Source organism: Pezoporus wallicus, unplaced genomic scaffold (genome assembly GCF_028554395.1).
Source record: "Pezoporus wallicus isolate ANWC-B61680 ecotype Strahan unplaced genomic scaffold, APGP_CSIRO_Pwel_v1 contig_6714, whole genome shotgun sequence".
In the NCBI taxonomy this organism is placed as follows: Eukaryota; Metazoa; Chordata; class Aves; order Psittaciformes; family Psittacidae; genus Pezoporus; species Pezoporus wallicus.
The window spans coordinates 2,951,743-2,969,427 of NW_026637486.1; the positions used below are offsets into that span (position 1 = coordinate 2,951,743).

Here is a 17,685-nt window from a genome sequence, read left to right on the forward strand (position 1 = left end):
CACTTTACACTAGTTTTGGTCACGCTCTATCTAAACTCCACACATTACAATAACGTGTAAAATCACCAGGAATATCCACATGATCCCTCCCAGGCTGTATTTTACCTTGCAGCCTGCAAAAAATCCTTTCATCTAAAGGCATTGTTTCTTGAGCCTGTACTGCTTCATAGCTGCACCTCACAATGCAAGCTGTGACAGGAAACAGAATTAAAAAGACCAGAAAACAAGAAGCAAGGGGCTGCAGCTGGAAAACCGTTGGGTTAGAGCTGCCGCACCACTGCTCCAGAACAAAGGCCTTCTTTGTTATTCACTCCATGCTTCTGGGAACATTGAATTCCCTCATGGTGTTTTTCCCACTTTTTTTTTTTTACACTTTTCCTGTCTTTATCCTCCTTCTCAAACACTTACCCCTCTTTTCCTCCCTCCTACATTGCTTTTTTCTATTTACCTGTTGTAGAGCTATATTTACTAATAGCATTCCTACTCTCTATTTACATTCTTGATTCTATTTAGCATCATGAAAGGATAAACACTGTTTATGACAGACTAAACCACCCCTTCCACACAGCCCACACCCCCCCAAAATACTAGCATTAACAAGCCAGAAACAGTGAAACAACTGGTAAATCATTCTATTACCATTAGTAAGTGATTTTTAAAAGCCCAAGCGCTACACCTCTGAAGAACAGCCCATTTTTGTGCCTGAAGTTTAGTTTAGAAACCGAGGCAAGTGTGAAAACACGTATCCAAAGGACACTGCACAAACTGTTCTTGAGAGATTTCTACAAGGTAACACATTAATTCCCCTATTTGAAATAGCTCTCACCAGGGCCCTTGCTTGAAATACTCTGCAATATTGACCCATGGGCTGTATTTCCCTGAAAAGTGTTCCACTTCTTTGAACACACAATCTCTGATTTGTTAAGAAGTGTCACACACACAGTCTCTTCAGTTCTGACTACCCAACAAATCCAAACCAGAGCATGTACAGAAGTTGCTGCCAGAATTTCCTCCTGATTCTTTATCACAGTTTGAATAGAAATGTATGTTTAGGATTACTAGTCTGTATTCATTTGCCACAGCAGAAGCAAGCCTCATTCTGTATTTAATATAGCATTTTAAATAACACATTATGAATTCCTGGGAAGCATGACTGAGCATTACAAAAACAACGCTGCAAGCTCTGGAATAAACTTCAAAAATTCAACCCTGTTTTGAACTCTTCCTAACATGTACTAGCAGAGAGAAGTAAGGGCCTTCAAAGTAGCTGTTCAGACACAACAGCTCCCTTTTCACGTGGAAGTTCACCTATTTAATGCCCAAAATAAACTCACTACCTTTCCAATGTACTGAAGCACATACAGGGAGCAAGTAAACGTGAGCTCTTCTTGCTCCATTTCTCCTGTTTTCTACTTCAGCATCCCTCATTTAATCATCTGTATCTCAAGGCATACTTCAAAATCATACTTCAACATTGTGACATTCTTCCCACATCAAAAGAAAACACTGATTTCCAACATGAAATGAAGCAGCAGCAACTAAACCCAACTTTTTTTTTCTCTGAATATCAAACAGTGTACATCAAAAGTGTTAACACTTTGTCACAATCCACCTTGTTGACCCTACTTTGGATTGTGTAACAGTGAAAAATAAACCCTTCTATTTCCTTTTGGTATAGTCTGTACGCCAACACACCTCTGGGCATAAGCCTAGTCTCGTTTAACTTTGCAGCTCTTCTGTGAGATCCCCTATTACACACACAGATTTTGTGTTGGGGTAAGCACAGTTTCCATTCAATCCCATTGACACAAACAGGAAAGGGAAAAGGATGGATGATAACACTGTTCTGCAGCAATCCTAGTTCATGCAAACACAAGAACTATTAGGAGCTAAGCTGTGCTTTCACTTGAACCTGCTTAATGAGAATAAATCAACTGACTAGAAAGTTTTATATTCAAAGCACTCCAACAAAAAGAAACCAGATCCAGATTTCTCACGTGTTCGTCTTCAGTGTTCTAAATTAACTAGAGAGATGGCACCAAGATACCAAATTCACACACTATTTAGATGAGGCTATTAAAGTTCTTCCAGAAAGTATAAACTTGATCTAGGAAAACAACTGATATTTCTCTGGCTTTGTAAATGTTTTGCAGCCAAAGATAAGCAACCTAATGCTAAGCTCAAAACCAAAGAAAATTAGTACAAATGCATCTGTCACATTATATAATCATATACAAATCTCTTCACCAGAAAGCATAACACTATTTTCCCTGCAGAAAGCCAACTTCACATTAGTCAAGTTCAGTTTTGAAGCAATTCCTTTATCAGAACTGGCAGAATTTGCACACCCCCCCCCCCCCAATAAAGCTCAACAAAGGGAAGTTTTACCATCACTCATTCTTTGCTGACAGAAACCACTGAAGGAATTTTAAAAGACTCCAAACAATCTCCCTATACACACTTGCAAAAATTGATAGTCAGAAGCCACTGAACTTGGCTTTGTATTTTTCCAGGCATCATTTCCATAGAGTTATAGCTTTAAGCTTTTGGAAACTGGCAATAAACAAAATCATTAACTATTCTTTCAGAGACACCAAAGCATTTCAAACTTTATTTCCAGGTGATAGACTACAGACCCTTGCTGCAGTGTGTATTTTAGATTCATATTTTTAAGTCAGAAAAAAAAAATCATATTTGAACAGATTTTCCTTTAAACTGATTTAAGTAAAGAAGTTCTCACTCTGTTCCTTACCAGAGAAGTAATGAAGAATTAAAAATGAGGTCTTTGCTCACTTGTATCAATAAAAGCTTTTTTTCTTCTTTTCACAGGAAAAGAGCATATTAGGGGAATACTCTGAAACCACATGACATTAGAAATTAAAACTGGCAGATGCTACACACCATTTTTGAGGCTTAAAGACATTTTGTACGGCTTAAAAAAGAACGCATCTCTTTAACTCTTCAAAACTAAAACTGATGATTCAAAGTGCTGTTAAACTACTGACATATGGCTCTACTTGTCACTTTGTATGAAAAATGCTGCTGTATGTGACTATGGTGAGACTAGGAAAAACCACAAAAATACTTACATTGCATTTACTTTATCTTCTGGGCCCTGAACTTGGCCTGTTACAGTTCCTTGACTGGTATTTTTAACCCAGCCAACCACTCCTAACTTCGCCGCTTCCTGTTCCGTGTACTGATTCACAAAATAATGAAAGAGGACAGTCAGTGTCAGCACATACACCACACATATATCACTTAAACCCCCACTTTCATAGCTCATTTTCACAGCTTTAAGACCTACACTTAAAAATCCACGATGATCATACTGAGGCATTAAGATGCTCCTGTCAGCTCTGAAGTTGCAGCAGAAGCAGCCAACTTTTGAACAAGAATGAGGTTTCACATATACATAAGAAATGTGAGTTAATTCCCACTTCCATTTTCACAGCTTTAAATACTTCTATTCAAAAAAAGAAATATACACATGATGGCTCCCACCAAGACATCACACTGCTCACAAAAGTCATCTTCCTCTATCACAGGTACATGCATACAAACCTCCTGATGGTGTGAGGCTTGCTTTCTTTACAGAGGCTGAAGTCTTGCTCCCTTATTTAGAAACTTTCAACAGTTTTGATCACAAAGAACTCTACTAATAGCACACTACTACCTTGTACCTACTCTATTCCTTTCTTTAGTTCCTATCACTGCTCATTTTCCTCTTCAACAATTACAGTGTCTAAACTCATTAAACTGGCTACATGAATAAACCTCAGTTTTTCTCCAGTTTTATTTTAAATCTTTTCCCCTTTAAAATTCTGCCCCAGCTGCTGCACTACTAAGAAAAATAAGGTCATAATTATATTGGTTTTCTAGTATTTTTGCAATACCACAACAAATTAGAATCATTTGCCCAGCTATTCACTTCTTGTGATAAAAGCAGGAACTTCCAAGTACATTGCTTTTTGAGGTGTGGGCTGGGTTTTTTTGTGGCAATACCCAAAACAGCACACAGATACCAGATGTGCATTATCAGCCTGTTTAGACACCAGTTCTAATGCCAACAGCCAAGCTTCAGGTTAATATGATTACATTTGAAAAGGCAAAACAAATTTCAGGGTAATTTAGCCAATGAAAAGGCATTACTAATTATGAAGAGCATTTTTCAAGAGGATTATGAGCAGTTTGTCCATGCTAACTTGTCCAAAAGCAACTTTTAGGTCTTACATTAAGTGGAGTCCGCTATTCCCAGATAACAAGCTGTTCCTATTGGAAATGTGCCTTCTTGTTTCTTAGGTTCCTGTGAAATTCAAAACTACCTGCTGCACATTCAGAGCTGGAGGAGATATTCAGCTGGAATACGAGCCACAGACTCTGTGCTTGTAGTACACCATTACCAGGAAACACAATGAGTTTCTTAAATACAAGAATGATAATTGCAATTTAAAAAGATTAAATTGGAACACATTCTTTCAGAAGCCAGCATCAAGAATTTCAGGCTTAACCTTTCCAAAGATTAACTTGTTATAACGGCCTTGTGGCCGCACTGTCACAAGAAACCCAAACACAACCTTTAGATGCTGTATAAACAAGCAACACGCTTAGTAACCTTTTAAAAATCCATTTTAATGTAACAGTAATAGAAAACAAACGTATTTTTCCCCCTTTAAACCCACTTACACTACTCAGCCTTCTGACCTAGAACTCAAGAGTTCAGCTTGGATATATTTACACTCTACCGACCTGCTGCTGTATTTTTAGCACTGGAAATACTATACTGTAAAGTAGAGCTGGTAAATCAGACATTGCCTTACCATCCTGAAACAAACACCTGGAAAGGAAGGAAAAACACAGTAAAACAGTTTGAAGGAATGCCACTTTCGGGAATTTCGCTTCATATGTATGTATTTTATTGTACATCTAAGTCACCTGCGGTCGTTTCTCACAGAAGTTTTAAGGAGGAGTTACTGAATTTTAACATTGGACAAAGTCTATGGAGTTTGGGTACAAGCTGGCCTTGAGCCTCCCCCCCTCGGCGAACGACCACTTCCATTAGCGCAGACAGCACATGCAGCTTTAACGAAGACGTTAAAGAAATCGCCTTTGACTTCATTTTCACCTAAGTTTTGGTGCCTAAGCCGGGAGGCGGCGGCATTCCCACATAACCGCGCTGACAGAAGGTGCTTTGGGCAGACCGGCCTGTGCTCTGCATGGAACCGGGGAACCTCACACTGGGGACACATTCACCCCTCATTCCACCGCCGCATCGGCGCATGCGCGGCTCCCGGCGCCCCTCACCGCCCGACCATTGTCCCGTCCCCGTCTCTTCACCTTGCACTCGCCCGAACACTTCGTAATCCACCGACTTGAGCGCGCCGGAGGCCTTGGCCACGGCGGACATGGCAGCCGCGCCGCCGGGAACAGCCGCGCTGCCGGGAACAGCCGCTGCTCGCTGCGCTCCGGACCGCGGCCGAGCTACGGCACCCGGACGGGAGCGCGCAAGGCTCAAGCTTCCCGCGTTCGCGGCTGCCTCACGCCTAAGGGGGCGGTGGGGGGGGGCATGAACCCCACACGCAAACACACCGGGGCGGTCTGTGAGGGACGCGGCCCCGCAGCGCTGAGGGGACAGCAGGCAAGGGCGGCGTGTCCTGAGGAGCAGCGGGCCCTGTAGAGCCGTGAAGGCGGTGTACCTCTTGTATTTGAGGTCAGAACAGCGTCAAGAGAGGAAGGGTTCGGACGAGGCTGCCTCCTCGTTGAGGGCCGCAGCAGTAGGCGTCTGCGCCCAGCTGGGCTTCCCCATCTCAGGCATCAGGTAACCAGCCAGGGATATACAGGGATTATTAAAACACGAAATATTTCACATACGTGGCTGAACTGAGGTAATTTTGACTGATAAAGCGGAAAGTTAAGCAGTTGAAAGCTAAAATGTACAGGAAAAGCAGGGCCAGCGAGAGGCTGGGCTCCTCATCTGGCGCGGCATGAGGCAAGATGCAAGCTCACCTCCTGCAAGCTGTTCAGCAAACCTTCAGTGGTACCTATTAGTGCTCCTGTTTTCATTAGCAAGCCTTCCCAGAAGCATTGACATGTAATTTCTTTTGTGTAGATGCTACATGTGCAAAAATACAGAGCAGAAATTGGTTGTTCAATGGGCTGAGTCTCCAACCAACCACCACAGAGATCTTTCTTTATGTTTTCTGTCTGCTTGCAGTTTAATCCCCCCTCGTTTGCCTTTCCTGAAACATCCAAGTGTTTTCAGGCAGAATCCTACAACTTATAACCAACTTCAGAGGATGAGCTCAGCCTGCCCTTACCAACACAACAGCAGGTGAACTGTGACTTTACACTAAAAGTCATTTGCTGTCTCCATTAGGCAATTCCCTCCCACACACCACTTCATGTCCTAGCAGTAATGCAGCATAACCCTTTGGTTAACTTAAGGGTTGCTTATCTGCTTGGATCTCAAAACAAGAGGGCTGTTAATAGATAGCAAAACATGAAATTGTTTTCCTGAGCACATCAGTTAACGAGGGAAACAACATTCAAGCCAGTGCAGAACAAAACTACTCAGAAGATTTCCAGTACCACAGGGAACAGGAAGAGAATGGACGAAGTTTCATCGTTTGCTTTAACTGCGCAACCTTTGCCTTGGCAGGGATTATACATTTTGCTAGTAGTGCATCAGCACCATTTTGTTTTTGAGGAGGAGGATTCTACAGAAAGAGGAGCGGAAAGCAGCAAAGACGGAAAGTCCTCTGTCATTTGCTGCCATCTATCAGCAGTGAAGAGCAAGACAGGTAAAAAATAAACGTACAATAGAGCCTATTTACAGTACAAAGCATTGTAACACAAGCCTTTAAACCAGAGCTTGTTCTGGTATGATTACACTGTCCTATCTGCAGATTCCAGTCCTGGCAATGTCAACCTTTGTTTTAGCAGAGAATCTTTGACGTTTCAAGTTGAGTTCTCAATGTCACTCAGGTCTCCTCCTTTCTGCACTGGCTTGTTCTCAGCCTGGGGACCCATTCCTGTGCCTGTCTTTGAGAGCTTCCAGACTCAGAGATACTCTCATCTCCTGTCTTCCTATTGTTATTGTCCTTTTTCTGACAAGTCTGTTTAAGATTTTTTCCTTTGTTTGCCATAAGAACCTTTTGCCACTCTCCCTACACAAATCTGAGTTTTTCATTATTTTCACCATACAGAGCCTGAAGAACTCCAGAAGATGAAACTCCATGAAACATCTAATACTTTACAGTCAAAGTAATCAGTATTAGTTATCAAACAATATTCAAATACCCCAAGTAACAAGAGAGCTTTATCATATACTATCACTAAATGGTTTGTGTTGGAAGGGAGCTTAAAGCTCACCCAGTTCCAACCCCTGCCACAGGCAGGGACCCCTTCCACTAGAGCAGCTTGATCCAAGCCCCTGTCCCCAACCTGGGCTCGAACACTGCCAGGGATGGGGCAGCCACAGCTTCTCTGGGCACCCTGTGCCAGCGCCTCAGCACCCTCACAGGGAAGAGCTTCTGCCTAAGAGCTCATCTCAGTCTCCCCTTGGGCAGGTTCAAGCCATTCCCCTTGGCCTGTCCTTGCAGGCCCTTTTCCAAAGCCCCTCTCCAGGTTTCCTGCAGCCCCTTTAGGCACTGGAGCTGCTCTAAGGTCTCCCTTTAAAGAGCCTTCTCTTCTCCAGGTGAACCAGCCCAGCTCTCTCAGCCTGTCTATCAAGAAATGTAGACACTCTCTGTGAAATCAATGAAGTTTACCCCATTTTCAGCTGGTTACTCGGGGGAAGGGGGGGAGGGCGGCTAAGAAGAATTGGCTGGTTGCACATCCTAAAGCTACAGGCAATTGTAACAAATGCTGAACACCTACCTCTGTCAAGGCATAAGATATATTCTTTGATTATACTGCAGAGGAATGCAAATGACTAAGAACATTTCCTGCAACAAACCTTTAGAATGAACTTGAACAAAAAAACGTAATGCCATAAGATCTGTATATCATCTGAAGATGAAATAGTCTTTCATACTGCTGCCAGCTTTGCTATAACCACATGTTGGATTCAGTTTGCTACTGAGTAAATACAGGTGACCCTTTTTATTACTAAAACAAAGCAGCAACAGTCATGATTAATACCTGAGTGAGACATTCAAGACTGCAGTGAATGAATTTGTGATGATCATTATGGTGCCAGTTTGTTCTGGCCTGTGGTATGCTCACAGCAATCCCCTTTTTAAGATTCATCTCCTATTTCACCATCCTAATTTCACTTTTCTGATCACTACATATCCTTATTAATTCATGAATGTGCTAGCCAACTTTTGTTCCTCTGTCTCCTTCAGAAGTCATTGTTTCGTGTTCATACAGATTGGCTTCTACTACCAGCATAGTGTTACCTAGGAACAACTATTACTACAACTTAAGCTTTCACAGAAGGGCTTCTTTATTCTGAAGGCTGCTTAGAAAGGTGCTTTATTTGGCAAGTTTCTTGAAATTGGGGAAAACTCTATTGTTAATAGGGCCAATATGACCACTGCCTCTACTAGGTCATCTGCCTCTACTCTGAGCAGTAACCCTTTAAGAAATCCTCCAAGTGAGGAAAAGTTTTCCCACTACTCTGTTTTTAATCATAACATAAAGAAAGGATATATTTAAGAATATTATTGTTTGAAAACACCAAGAACCTACTACATTGCAGCCAAACATCAGGGAACAGCACAACTGCTGCTACAAAAGGAGACAAGGGTGGCCCTAACACTTAAGTGACACAGTCACAGAGTACCTGAGCAGGGCCAGCAGAGCCAAGCGCTAGTAGCGGGATCCATCCAGAAGCAGCAGAAACCCGGAAACACAGCTACAACATAGAAATAAGAGGTATCCTAGAGATAAGGCTGAAGACAGAGCTGAAGATTAATTCACCTATGATTTATGAGAAATGAATGTGCTCAGCCCTGAGCTTAAATGGAGTTCTGGAGCAAGGAGCTGAGGGGGTGTGGTTGGGTCCCAGGTGGGGCTGGTCAGGGCAGTTAGAGCTATTGATGCCCTTGACACTGACCACTATCAATAACAACTGTTTGATAAAAGAATCTATTATTTATCAAGCTTTTGTTTTGGTTGTTAAAGTTATTTTGAAAGTTGTAGCTTCATTATTTATCCTTTTGTTCATCTCTGGCACAGAATAGTTGGAGAAGCATTAAAACCTTATTTCCCTTCAATACTTACCACTACTCCTGCCTTCTTTCTGCGTGGCTGTCACCTCACACCCCCATATCCACTCAAGGTTTTCCACTCCTAAAGCTACTATCTTTAGCATACACACAATATCCCATCAGGCACATAACCTCCCACCTCACTGTCTTAATTCATCCCTCAGCTTGTAACTATGCTGCTATTTTTCTGCACCATTTTAATTTAAATGGATCCTCCTCAGTCCTGTCTGTGGTTGCATTTCTGCCCTCCTGCTACCTTTTTGTAGAGTTTCTTACACAATCTACAAACTGTTAACATTCCGGCCTTTTCTTTGGCATTCTGGATCTCTCACCATCAACTTCCTAGCTGTTATCTTCAGTTGTATATTTTCTTAAGAATTTTTAATATTTGGGCACTCTGTTTATCTGAACTAAGCTCTAAACCTGATTCACTTGTTGGTCCCCAGCTGATTTTGATGAGTGATTTCCAAAGGATGCCAAAGCCTCTAGATACAAAGAGCTACTGCTGTTGTTGCCTGGTTATTGCTGTTACCTAGGGAGCACTGAGCACCCAGGAAGAGGGTTAGAAGCTATGAAAGCTTAGCTTGTCTTTTCTAGCTTCTCTTCTTGCTTGTTTTCCATCAAATGCAATATGTATTTGTCTCTGGGTTTTATTCTTTAAAATAATGCCCTGTCCTTCCTTTATGCTTGCTTCTTCAAGCAAAATTGCTCTCTACTTTTTTCACTGGCCTTCCTCTTTCCCTTGTTCCCTTATCACAGTTTCTTTTCATAAATTGTATTCACGCTCATTACTTTACTTCTGAATAAAAAGTAATAGGATTTCCATTTTTACACCATTTGTTTCATGCTTGTACAAACTTCTTCAGGGTCTTTATTTTGTTGTCTCATTTAAATTGTATCTAAATATACAAAAACTTTTTGAAGGTTTGATGTTGACCAACTGTTCAGTAAGATATGCCCTTGCTTCATCCTGTCAGTAGCTGTTGTATTTTCCTTCGCTGTAAAGATGAGATTTAGAACCCTGAAGGACAAGACAGGCACACAGTGGGATTCTTGAAGTGCCTTAGCCTGCCTTCTTCAGTACAAGATGTAAAACAATGGTTTGTTGCAAAACTAACAAATGGAAATGTTCTAATCATGCAGAAATAAATGCTAAATAACTTTCATTCCCTAAACTGTAGCAAAGACAGTGAAGGGTTTCTAACCTGTAAGGGGTTTGCCAGGGCCATTACCAATAGCCATAAGCAGCTGCTTTAGAGGAAATTAAAAATCAAGTGGAGTGGTTGTTAAAGTGTCAACTGAAGTAAAGATTTAAGCTTTAGATACTTTCCATACAGTATATTCATATACTATAGAGAGTCTAAGCCCTCTGCAGAAAAGTGTAGGAAAAAGGGTGTGTGTGGAGAGAGAGCATTTAGATACAAGTTAACAAGCCAAAAAAGCAAAGTAGTGTTTGGCAAAAACCAAAGTCTCATGTTAAAATAGAACACCACAGGAGGAAACAGTTTTCTTTAGCTGCATCATAAATGCAAAATTACTTTGTACTGTAGAACTGCAAAACTTGAAAATCAAGCATGTAAATTTTAGAGAATCTTAGAGAATGAGCTACCTGGTTACTTATATTGTAATTATACAATGTGTATACAATAGTGTAACCTAGAGAAAAGTGTTAACTGAATGGTTGAAAAAACTACTGTGTTCAGTTTTGGAAGAGGAAAAATACAGATGAAAGATTGCTGAAGTAATAATGCATGGACAAAAATCACAATTGTAGAACATTTGCTTGCTGGTTGACTGACTAAATACATTATAGACGTATCAACGGGACACCCATCACACAGGCAGGTGACTTGGCTACACCATTTGTTTCCTGACCCAACTCCAGCAATGTGACTGATGTGGGAGGACCCCACACCTGTGCCAAGGCCCACTGCAGCAAGTGCAGTGTTGTGCGTAGGAGGGGTCATGCCCACACACATCACATTGCAGGACTACAGCCAAACCTTGCATGGATGGCACCTAAATTTGTCCCTCTCATGCTCTATAATCCTGGGCTGCTTATATAAAGGAGCTCAAGTTATATGGTGACAGATATGAAACTGTGAGCTAACAAGCATGTAAAAGCAATGTGAGTCAGGAAGAAGTTGATTCTGCATGCAAACAGTGTTAAAGTTCCTCAACTTAGCAAGCAGCTCTTTTGGAGTTGTCGTGATCTCTGTTTTACCTGAATTATCATTTATCAAATTGAAATGTCATGTTCCCTGAGGTTTTACTGGAGACACCAGTGAGGTCCAAAGAACAGAAAGTGCAGAGGGACTGGGGCTCAGTGAAGAAGGGGAGCCCAGGCCTCCTTCTTACAGTTAGAAGGAGCACATGAGAAGTCTTAGTCATGTAGCTTGATAGGAGAGCAGGAAATTTATCTGACATTTTATTAAGTATCCATTCACAGAAAAGTCATTAAAATTTGGGGAAATACATTGACTGAACTGCTGGTGCTGATTATATTTTCTCTTCTTACGCAATACACTGAGGGGGAGATGTGGTCATTTAAAGCAATTAGTTCTTTATTCCCTTTGAAATATGGGAAATTCAAGCACCACCCTTCCCACAGCCACTAGAACAATGATGTCAGATTTCGTGGAGGATTTAGGGCTCTATAAAAGACCTAAGAAAGCACAAAGGAGTGTGGGCTGGGAAAGGAATGGTTCAGAATGGAGGTGGGTTGACAGCTGTTACGTTTTGCAGTTCTATGAAACAACTTGATTCATTCTCATTAGCTGCATTAACCCACCATTTCTTCTCAAAAGCAACAAAGAGAAACCCTAATTAGTGTTTCAGCATCTTGCCGTGTGTTAGTGGAGCCTGTGTCATCAGGTATTTCAGTCCACTCTTACTGAATTGATTACCACTTCAGTTCTTGGGACTGGATAGCTTCAAAAGCTTAATTTGGGCTGAAATAGATAAAATAAGTGATATGCTATTATTACAGGGGTATCTGAGAACAAATGATGTCCAGGCAGGTGCTGTTGGAGTGGGGGGTTGGAATAGCTTCTTAGATTTAGCAATAAATATTGGCATATTGTCATTTTAATTCAGACATTTCTCTGGGAACATAAAGAGTCTGTTCCAAACATTTGCTTTAAGTTCCCATAATGCCGCCTCCTTAAACTGGTATATTGAATTATTATTTCTGCTAGAAAATTAAATGGTAAATTAGTAATAGCAATGAGAACAAGCTGACATGCTCATCTTGCTAAGATAAAAAGAGAGAAATCCTGAAGAGCACTAAGTCCATAGATTGCATCTATATTGTAACACAAAATCTCTTGGATGGTTTCATATGGTCCTTCTGTTCTCATTTCATTGTCCCCCAGTACAGGATCTTGTTCTGGTAAGAGTATGCTGACCAGTATCACAATCTTTGCCTGAAGAGGTGATGTTGCTGCATTCATGGTGTCCATCTGCCTGTTACCTCCCATATCTTTCTCCAGGTTTGAATCTGCTGGCTGACTCCAGTCAAATGAGGAAAGCATGTTTAAAAGACATTAACATGTAATGAATTTGGTGAAAATCAGCATCTGGATGAAGGAAGATGCTCTCTTGCCTCTGAAAGGTGGAATGAAGCTCTAGAAATACATACCACGTTATCTAGATGCAGCAGGCAACACTAATGCCTGCCATAGGTATGAAACAGACGCCTACAGTGGAGTCCTGCATACCCTCTCTTTTGTCCTAAGGTTGCTGCTGTCAGACCCAAACTTCCATCCATTCTTATACCATAAAAACATCAGTAGTTCTGATCAAATGGGAGGAATCAGCATGGTTTTTGTAGCAATAATTCAAATCAACTTGAATGCTTTTGAGGAATCACTGGTTATATGGAAAAGGGTGATCTGGTGGATAGCAGTGTTTCTGGAGTTTTAAAAAGGTTTTGACAGAATCCTGTATGGAATTACTCTGAGCAGTGCCACTGTGAAGAACTATAGAAGTATTTCAGTAACTAAATGACTGGGCATGGAAAAGTCAGACTAAATTCAGTGTTATTAAACAAAGTCATGTGCTGAGCAAAGGCACTACAAACTATGCAAACACAGCTTGGTTTCTAAATGAGCCATTTATTCAAGAAACCAGTTCTGGAGTTAATGTGCGGAGTTTTATAAGATCAATGTAAGGCTCAGCAGCTGTCAAGGAAAACCCTTAGGAGAAGAATGTTAACTGAAAGCAAAACAGAAAATAACCCACAGGTCACTGTGCAAACCTTGGCTGTACCAAATACCCTGCTCTAGCCATTCCTCAGCCCAAAATCAGCAGAAAAGGCAACAGACAACATCAGTAAGGATGATCTGAAGCCTGAAACAGCTTCATATGTTGGAAGGCTAAGCAGAATAACACTATCCTCTGTCTTCTTGAGACAGAAGACTATTATCCTGTCCAGCAGAGGATACCACACAGGTCTGTGTAATCATAAATGGTCAATAGCCTCATTATTTCTCATATATGAGAACTCACAAGCATCACACAAAATACCAGGTAATATCTTTCTGGCAAACAAAGGGAACAACTTTTCTCACTGTGCATGAATGAGAAAATGCAGCTGCAGAACATCAATGCCAAAGCATAATGAGCTTAAAAAGCAGATGAAGGAGGGGATGAAAACCCGATTTAGCACTATTAAATGTGACAAAATAGCCTGTGACTCAGGACGTCTGTCTGTGAGCTGCACAAAATGGGAAGTGTGCAGAGGGGAAGTAAAATTGTATGAATGCCCAGTTCTTAGTCTTTAGTTCTTCATTTTAGTCTTGTCACAGGAAACTGTTCTTTCATGTTTCTGCAGTAAAGACTGAGGTCAGCCTTAGAGAAACTGAAAGCTTTCCTAGAAAAAAAAGAGATGTTTGCATGGTCTGGAAATAGAAAAAGGCACAGAGGCTGGGAATGGAATGGAAAAAGAGGGGAATATCTACAGTCTGAGTGCAGCAGCTGATGTGCTGCAGAGCTGTGTTCAGCAGTGAAAGCACATCAAGCTGTTACGCGCTCTGTCTGCTTGGTAACATCTCTGGTATGCCTGACACCACCCCAAATTCTCTTTCCTCCCAACTTCCCATTTCAAAATGCCCTGTTGTTCAGAGGTATTTGTTTGCTGGGGATTACCAGAGTGGCTCTGACCCAGTTTCTGTTGATTTCAGTGGCTGCCAGGCCTCCTGCTGATACCATTCCGGATGCTGATGACCAATCCCTCACTCAGACAAGGAGGCTGGAATCTCCAAGGACAAGTGTTTTTCCAGCCATGTCTCATCAGACCTTTGGGTGAGCAGATTAATTCATAGGACAGTTATGGGATTTGAGGATGCATTTGGCAAAGCCAGGAAAGCATGAATCAGATTCTGCATTCATCCACTGCAGTACTGCTGAAAAAGAAAACACATGGGGGCTGCAAATAGTGGTATCGCTGTGAGGATGTAACAGTTAACACTACTGCATTGTCCTGCAGAGCTCTCTTTTGAGATTACAAACTCTCTTTTCTGTTCTTTTTGTTCAAGACAGATTCTCTTTCTCGCTTGATTTTTTTAAGCCTCCTTAGTTCTTTCACCCACCCAGTTCTTGGTACTTTGCCCAACAGAAGGGCAGCTTCTGGCTTTATTCTAAATAGGGCTCAGTTTCCACTGGGCTTAGCCTTTAAGTTACAATATACAAATGTGGCAAAAGTGACTTTCCCCTCTCCTTGGGGTTCCTCTGGATTTCCAGTCCTATTGTGTTCCTTAATTAGAGCATTCCTTCTATCCTAAATGGCCTTTTTGACAGTTACAATTGCAAGAGGTTGTTATGAAGCCTTAAGTTACAGTCATTGTTTCACCTTGAACTGTACTTAATGGGACACCTGACTAGAATAAACCCACCAATTTACAGTTCCTTAAATTTCAGTTTTAGTCCCTGACACAGACACAATTATCCCTGTGTTACTAGGACATGGGCACAACCAACTTGTCACATTAGCCCAAATGAATGCTATTTATCATTCATGTTTCATGTGAGCCTCTCCCAGGTTTGTTCATCTGCTGCTTGTCTCCGTAACACCCCCTGAGAGAAGCTGCTGCTTTAGAGGTGTGCCAAAAAGTCTACTGTGCAGATTCAATGCATAAAAGCCTGGGGCCAGAAGCAAAGTCTGAATCATTCTTTAGCAGGAGAGAAAGGATTGGTGGCTTCAGGGAATGTTGAAGTGAGTTTGCCTCTCCTCCAGAATTCATAAATACTTAATGTCTCTGATCCACACATTGAAACAGTGAACACAAAATCCTCCTAAAGAGTTAAAGCCTAAACAACCACTTGAGCAAAGGCTGTGATAAACACAATTATTTGTGCTGAATGCTGCTTGAAACAAGATGGAAAACCTGAACAAGGATTTTTGGCTGTTACTTGATTTATCCTGTGTTGGGAAAACAGATCTTATACTTTTTTCTTTATCTTTTTAGATAGACACTGCCATTTTCTTCTCCTAACTGGAACAACATGGAAGACCTTATATGATCAGCTAATGCCTAATTCAAAAGTGGAGAGACTGCAGATATTTTAGGATGAGTAGTTCACAGCTTCCATCCATCAGTGAGATCCAAAGGGGTTTTGCAGGCTCTTCTAAAAGAAAATACAGTTTTCTAAAGCAAAGCAGCACTCTGCTGTGTGTGATACCCCACTGAAGTCAACAACAAGTGGGATACTATCAAACAAGTTGGTATTTCACAGTCTGTTCCTATTTTGAAAGATAAATCCTGCCCAGAGAAGTTACATAGGATTGCCTTTTAGCTCACGTAAGAACTGGAAAGAGACTAAAATGAGAGAACTGACAACTGCAGATGAAGATGCAACAGATGCATTTACCACTGCAAATAAAAACACCATCATCTACTCAAGCCCTTAAAGTGAGGTTTGCTACAACTCAGCTTTGGCAACCACAGAGTAGCTGCGTGAAACAGCAGTGTCCATGGTGAGCAGTGTTGCCATGGGACAGTGTTGCTCTGATTTCCTAGAAGAGCTGGATCACTCGTGTTGACCTTTGCGAGTTCACTGTCATCACATGCTCCTCTGCAGCTGATTTCTGTTTGGCAGGGCTATGCGACAGAAAAAGCCACCTCAGTGCCTCAAGAGGAGAGAAAAAAAGTCTCTTTCCCCCAAGTTGGATGCATTTATTTCATATCCAAAGAATTGTTATTTATTCCAGATAGCTGCAAGTAATTTGGAGAGAAATCAGCAGGAAACTCCTATAATGAGGCTTAAGTCTATCATATTTTTTCCCTGCAGGCATAACAGTTTCCAGAGATATATTCAGGAGTTTCAGATATGTAAAGGAAACAGACTGTCAAAGCCAGATTCTCTTGTGTGGATTTAAGATGATTTTGCTTTCCATATCTTAGTCAATACGACACCTAAAGAAGAAAGCCAGGGAATGGAGGGGGAAACAAATTTTGCTATAAATTAATTTCACCAAGCTGAATTTTTCTTCTCCTCTTACAGTTACTGTCCAGTCTTGTAAGAACAGGAACCCACCAACTTTAGCTGGGAAAGAGTGAAGGCCAAACAATATCTTGTGATATAACTGAGGATGGATTTAACTGTCATAAACAGAACCGCTGAGAAGGTAAAAGATAGCAGTGTTACCCATATTCAGTCAGCCTTGTAGGTAGTAAAGTTGTACAGATCATACAGGTGTGATAATATTTTAATCCCTTCACAAGTGCCTTTTGTTTATGTTTAATGTAGGCTAAACTGAGAAACATTCCACTTCTGTTGGAACATGTGTATCTAAACAGGCATTACAGAAACAGAACAGCATCTGGGCCACTCACTACAAGAGAGACACTGAGGTACTGGACAGGGCCAGAGAAGGGCAACGGAGCTGGTGCAGGGCCTGGAGCACAAGTGTGATGGGGAACAGCTAAGGGACCTGGGGGAGCATTGGAACAGGCTGCCCAGAGCAGTGGTGGGGTCACCATCCCTGGAACTGTTCATACACCATGTAGGCAAGGCCCTCAGTGCCATGGGTTAGTGGTGGCTTTGGCAGTGCTGGGGAATGGTTGGACTTGATGATCTTAAAGGCTTTTTCCAACCTCATTGATTCTATGATTCAGTATATGTGCTTTAGGTGATGCTGAACCACCTCCCCATCCAATCTGAAACATGCAATAGAGTATTTAGGCAGCCTTACTTTAGGGACCTAAAATTAGTTCCTCTGAATCACGCCTCAGAAGAACCTATTTTTGTCCCATGGGATACAGAAAACTTAAGTTCTTCAGCACCTCACTCAGATCCTGCAATCACTCTTGCCCCATGCTCCAAATAGATGTAGTCTCTGTCAAACAGAACTTTGTGCAATAAGTGTGCTTATGAGTTGTAGTCTTATTGACTACTATTGAGGTGCAACATATTTTTCCTCAATAAAGTAAAGGAGGTCATATGTCTCTATGTGAGATATATCTAGGTA

At 41.5% G+C, this 17,685-nt stretch overlaps 2 protein-coding genes and 1 long non-coding RNA gene across 3 annotated transcripts in view; 1 reads left to right on the plus strand and 2 right to left on the minus strand.

The window, feature by feature from the left end:
* ACYP2 (acylphosphatase 2) overlaps positions 1–5,445 on the minus strand; it is a 44,942-nt gene extending 39,497 nt beyond the window's left edge. Inside the window, exons 1-3 of the mRNA XM_057405852.1 lie at positions 5,338–5,445; positions 4,821–4,837; positions 3,090–3,199 (exon numbers count right to left, since the gene is read on the minus strand). Coding sequence (XP_057261835.1) covers positions 3,090–3,199; positions 4,821–4,837; positions 5,338–5,407 — 197 coding nt within the window. The 5' untranslated portion in view covers positions 5,408–5,445. The remainder of the gene's footprint in view (positions 1–3,089; positions 3,200–4,820; positions 4,838–5,337) is intronic.
* The window catches only part of NPHP1 (nephrocystin 1), a 180,991-nt gene that overhangs the window by 13,153 nt on the left and 150,153 nt on the right, over positions 1–17,685 (minus strand). The gene's annotated exons all lie outside the window — the stretch shown is intronic.
* LOC130597368 (uncharacterized) lies at positions 6,669–16,680 on the plus strand. Its single transcript, XR_008971748.1, has 3 exons — positions 6,669–6,800; positions 14,399–14,519; positions 15,683–16,680. It is a non-coding gene; the product is annotated as an uncharacterized LOC130597368 (long non-coding RNA).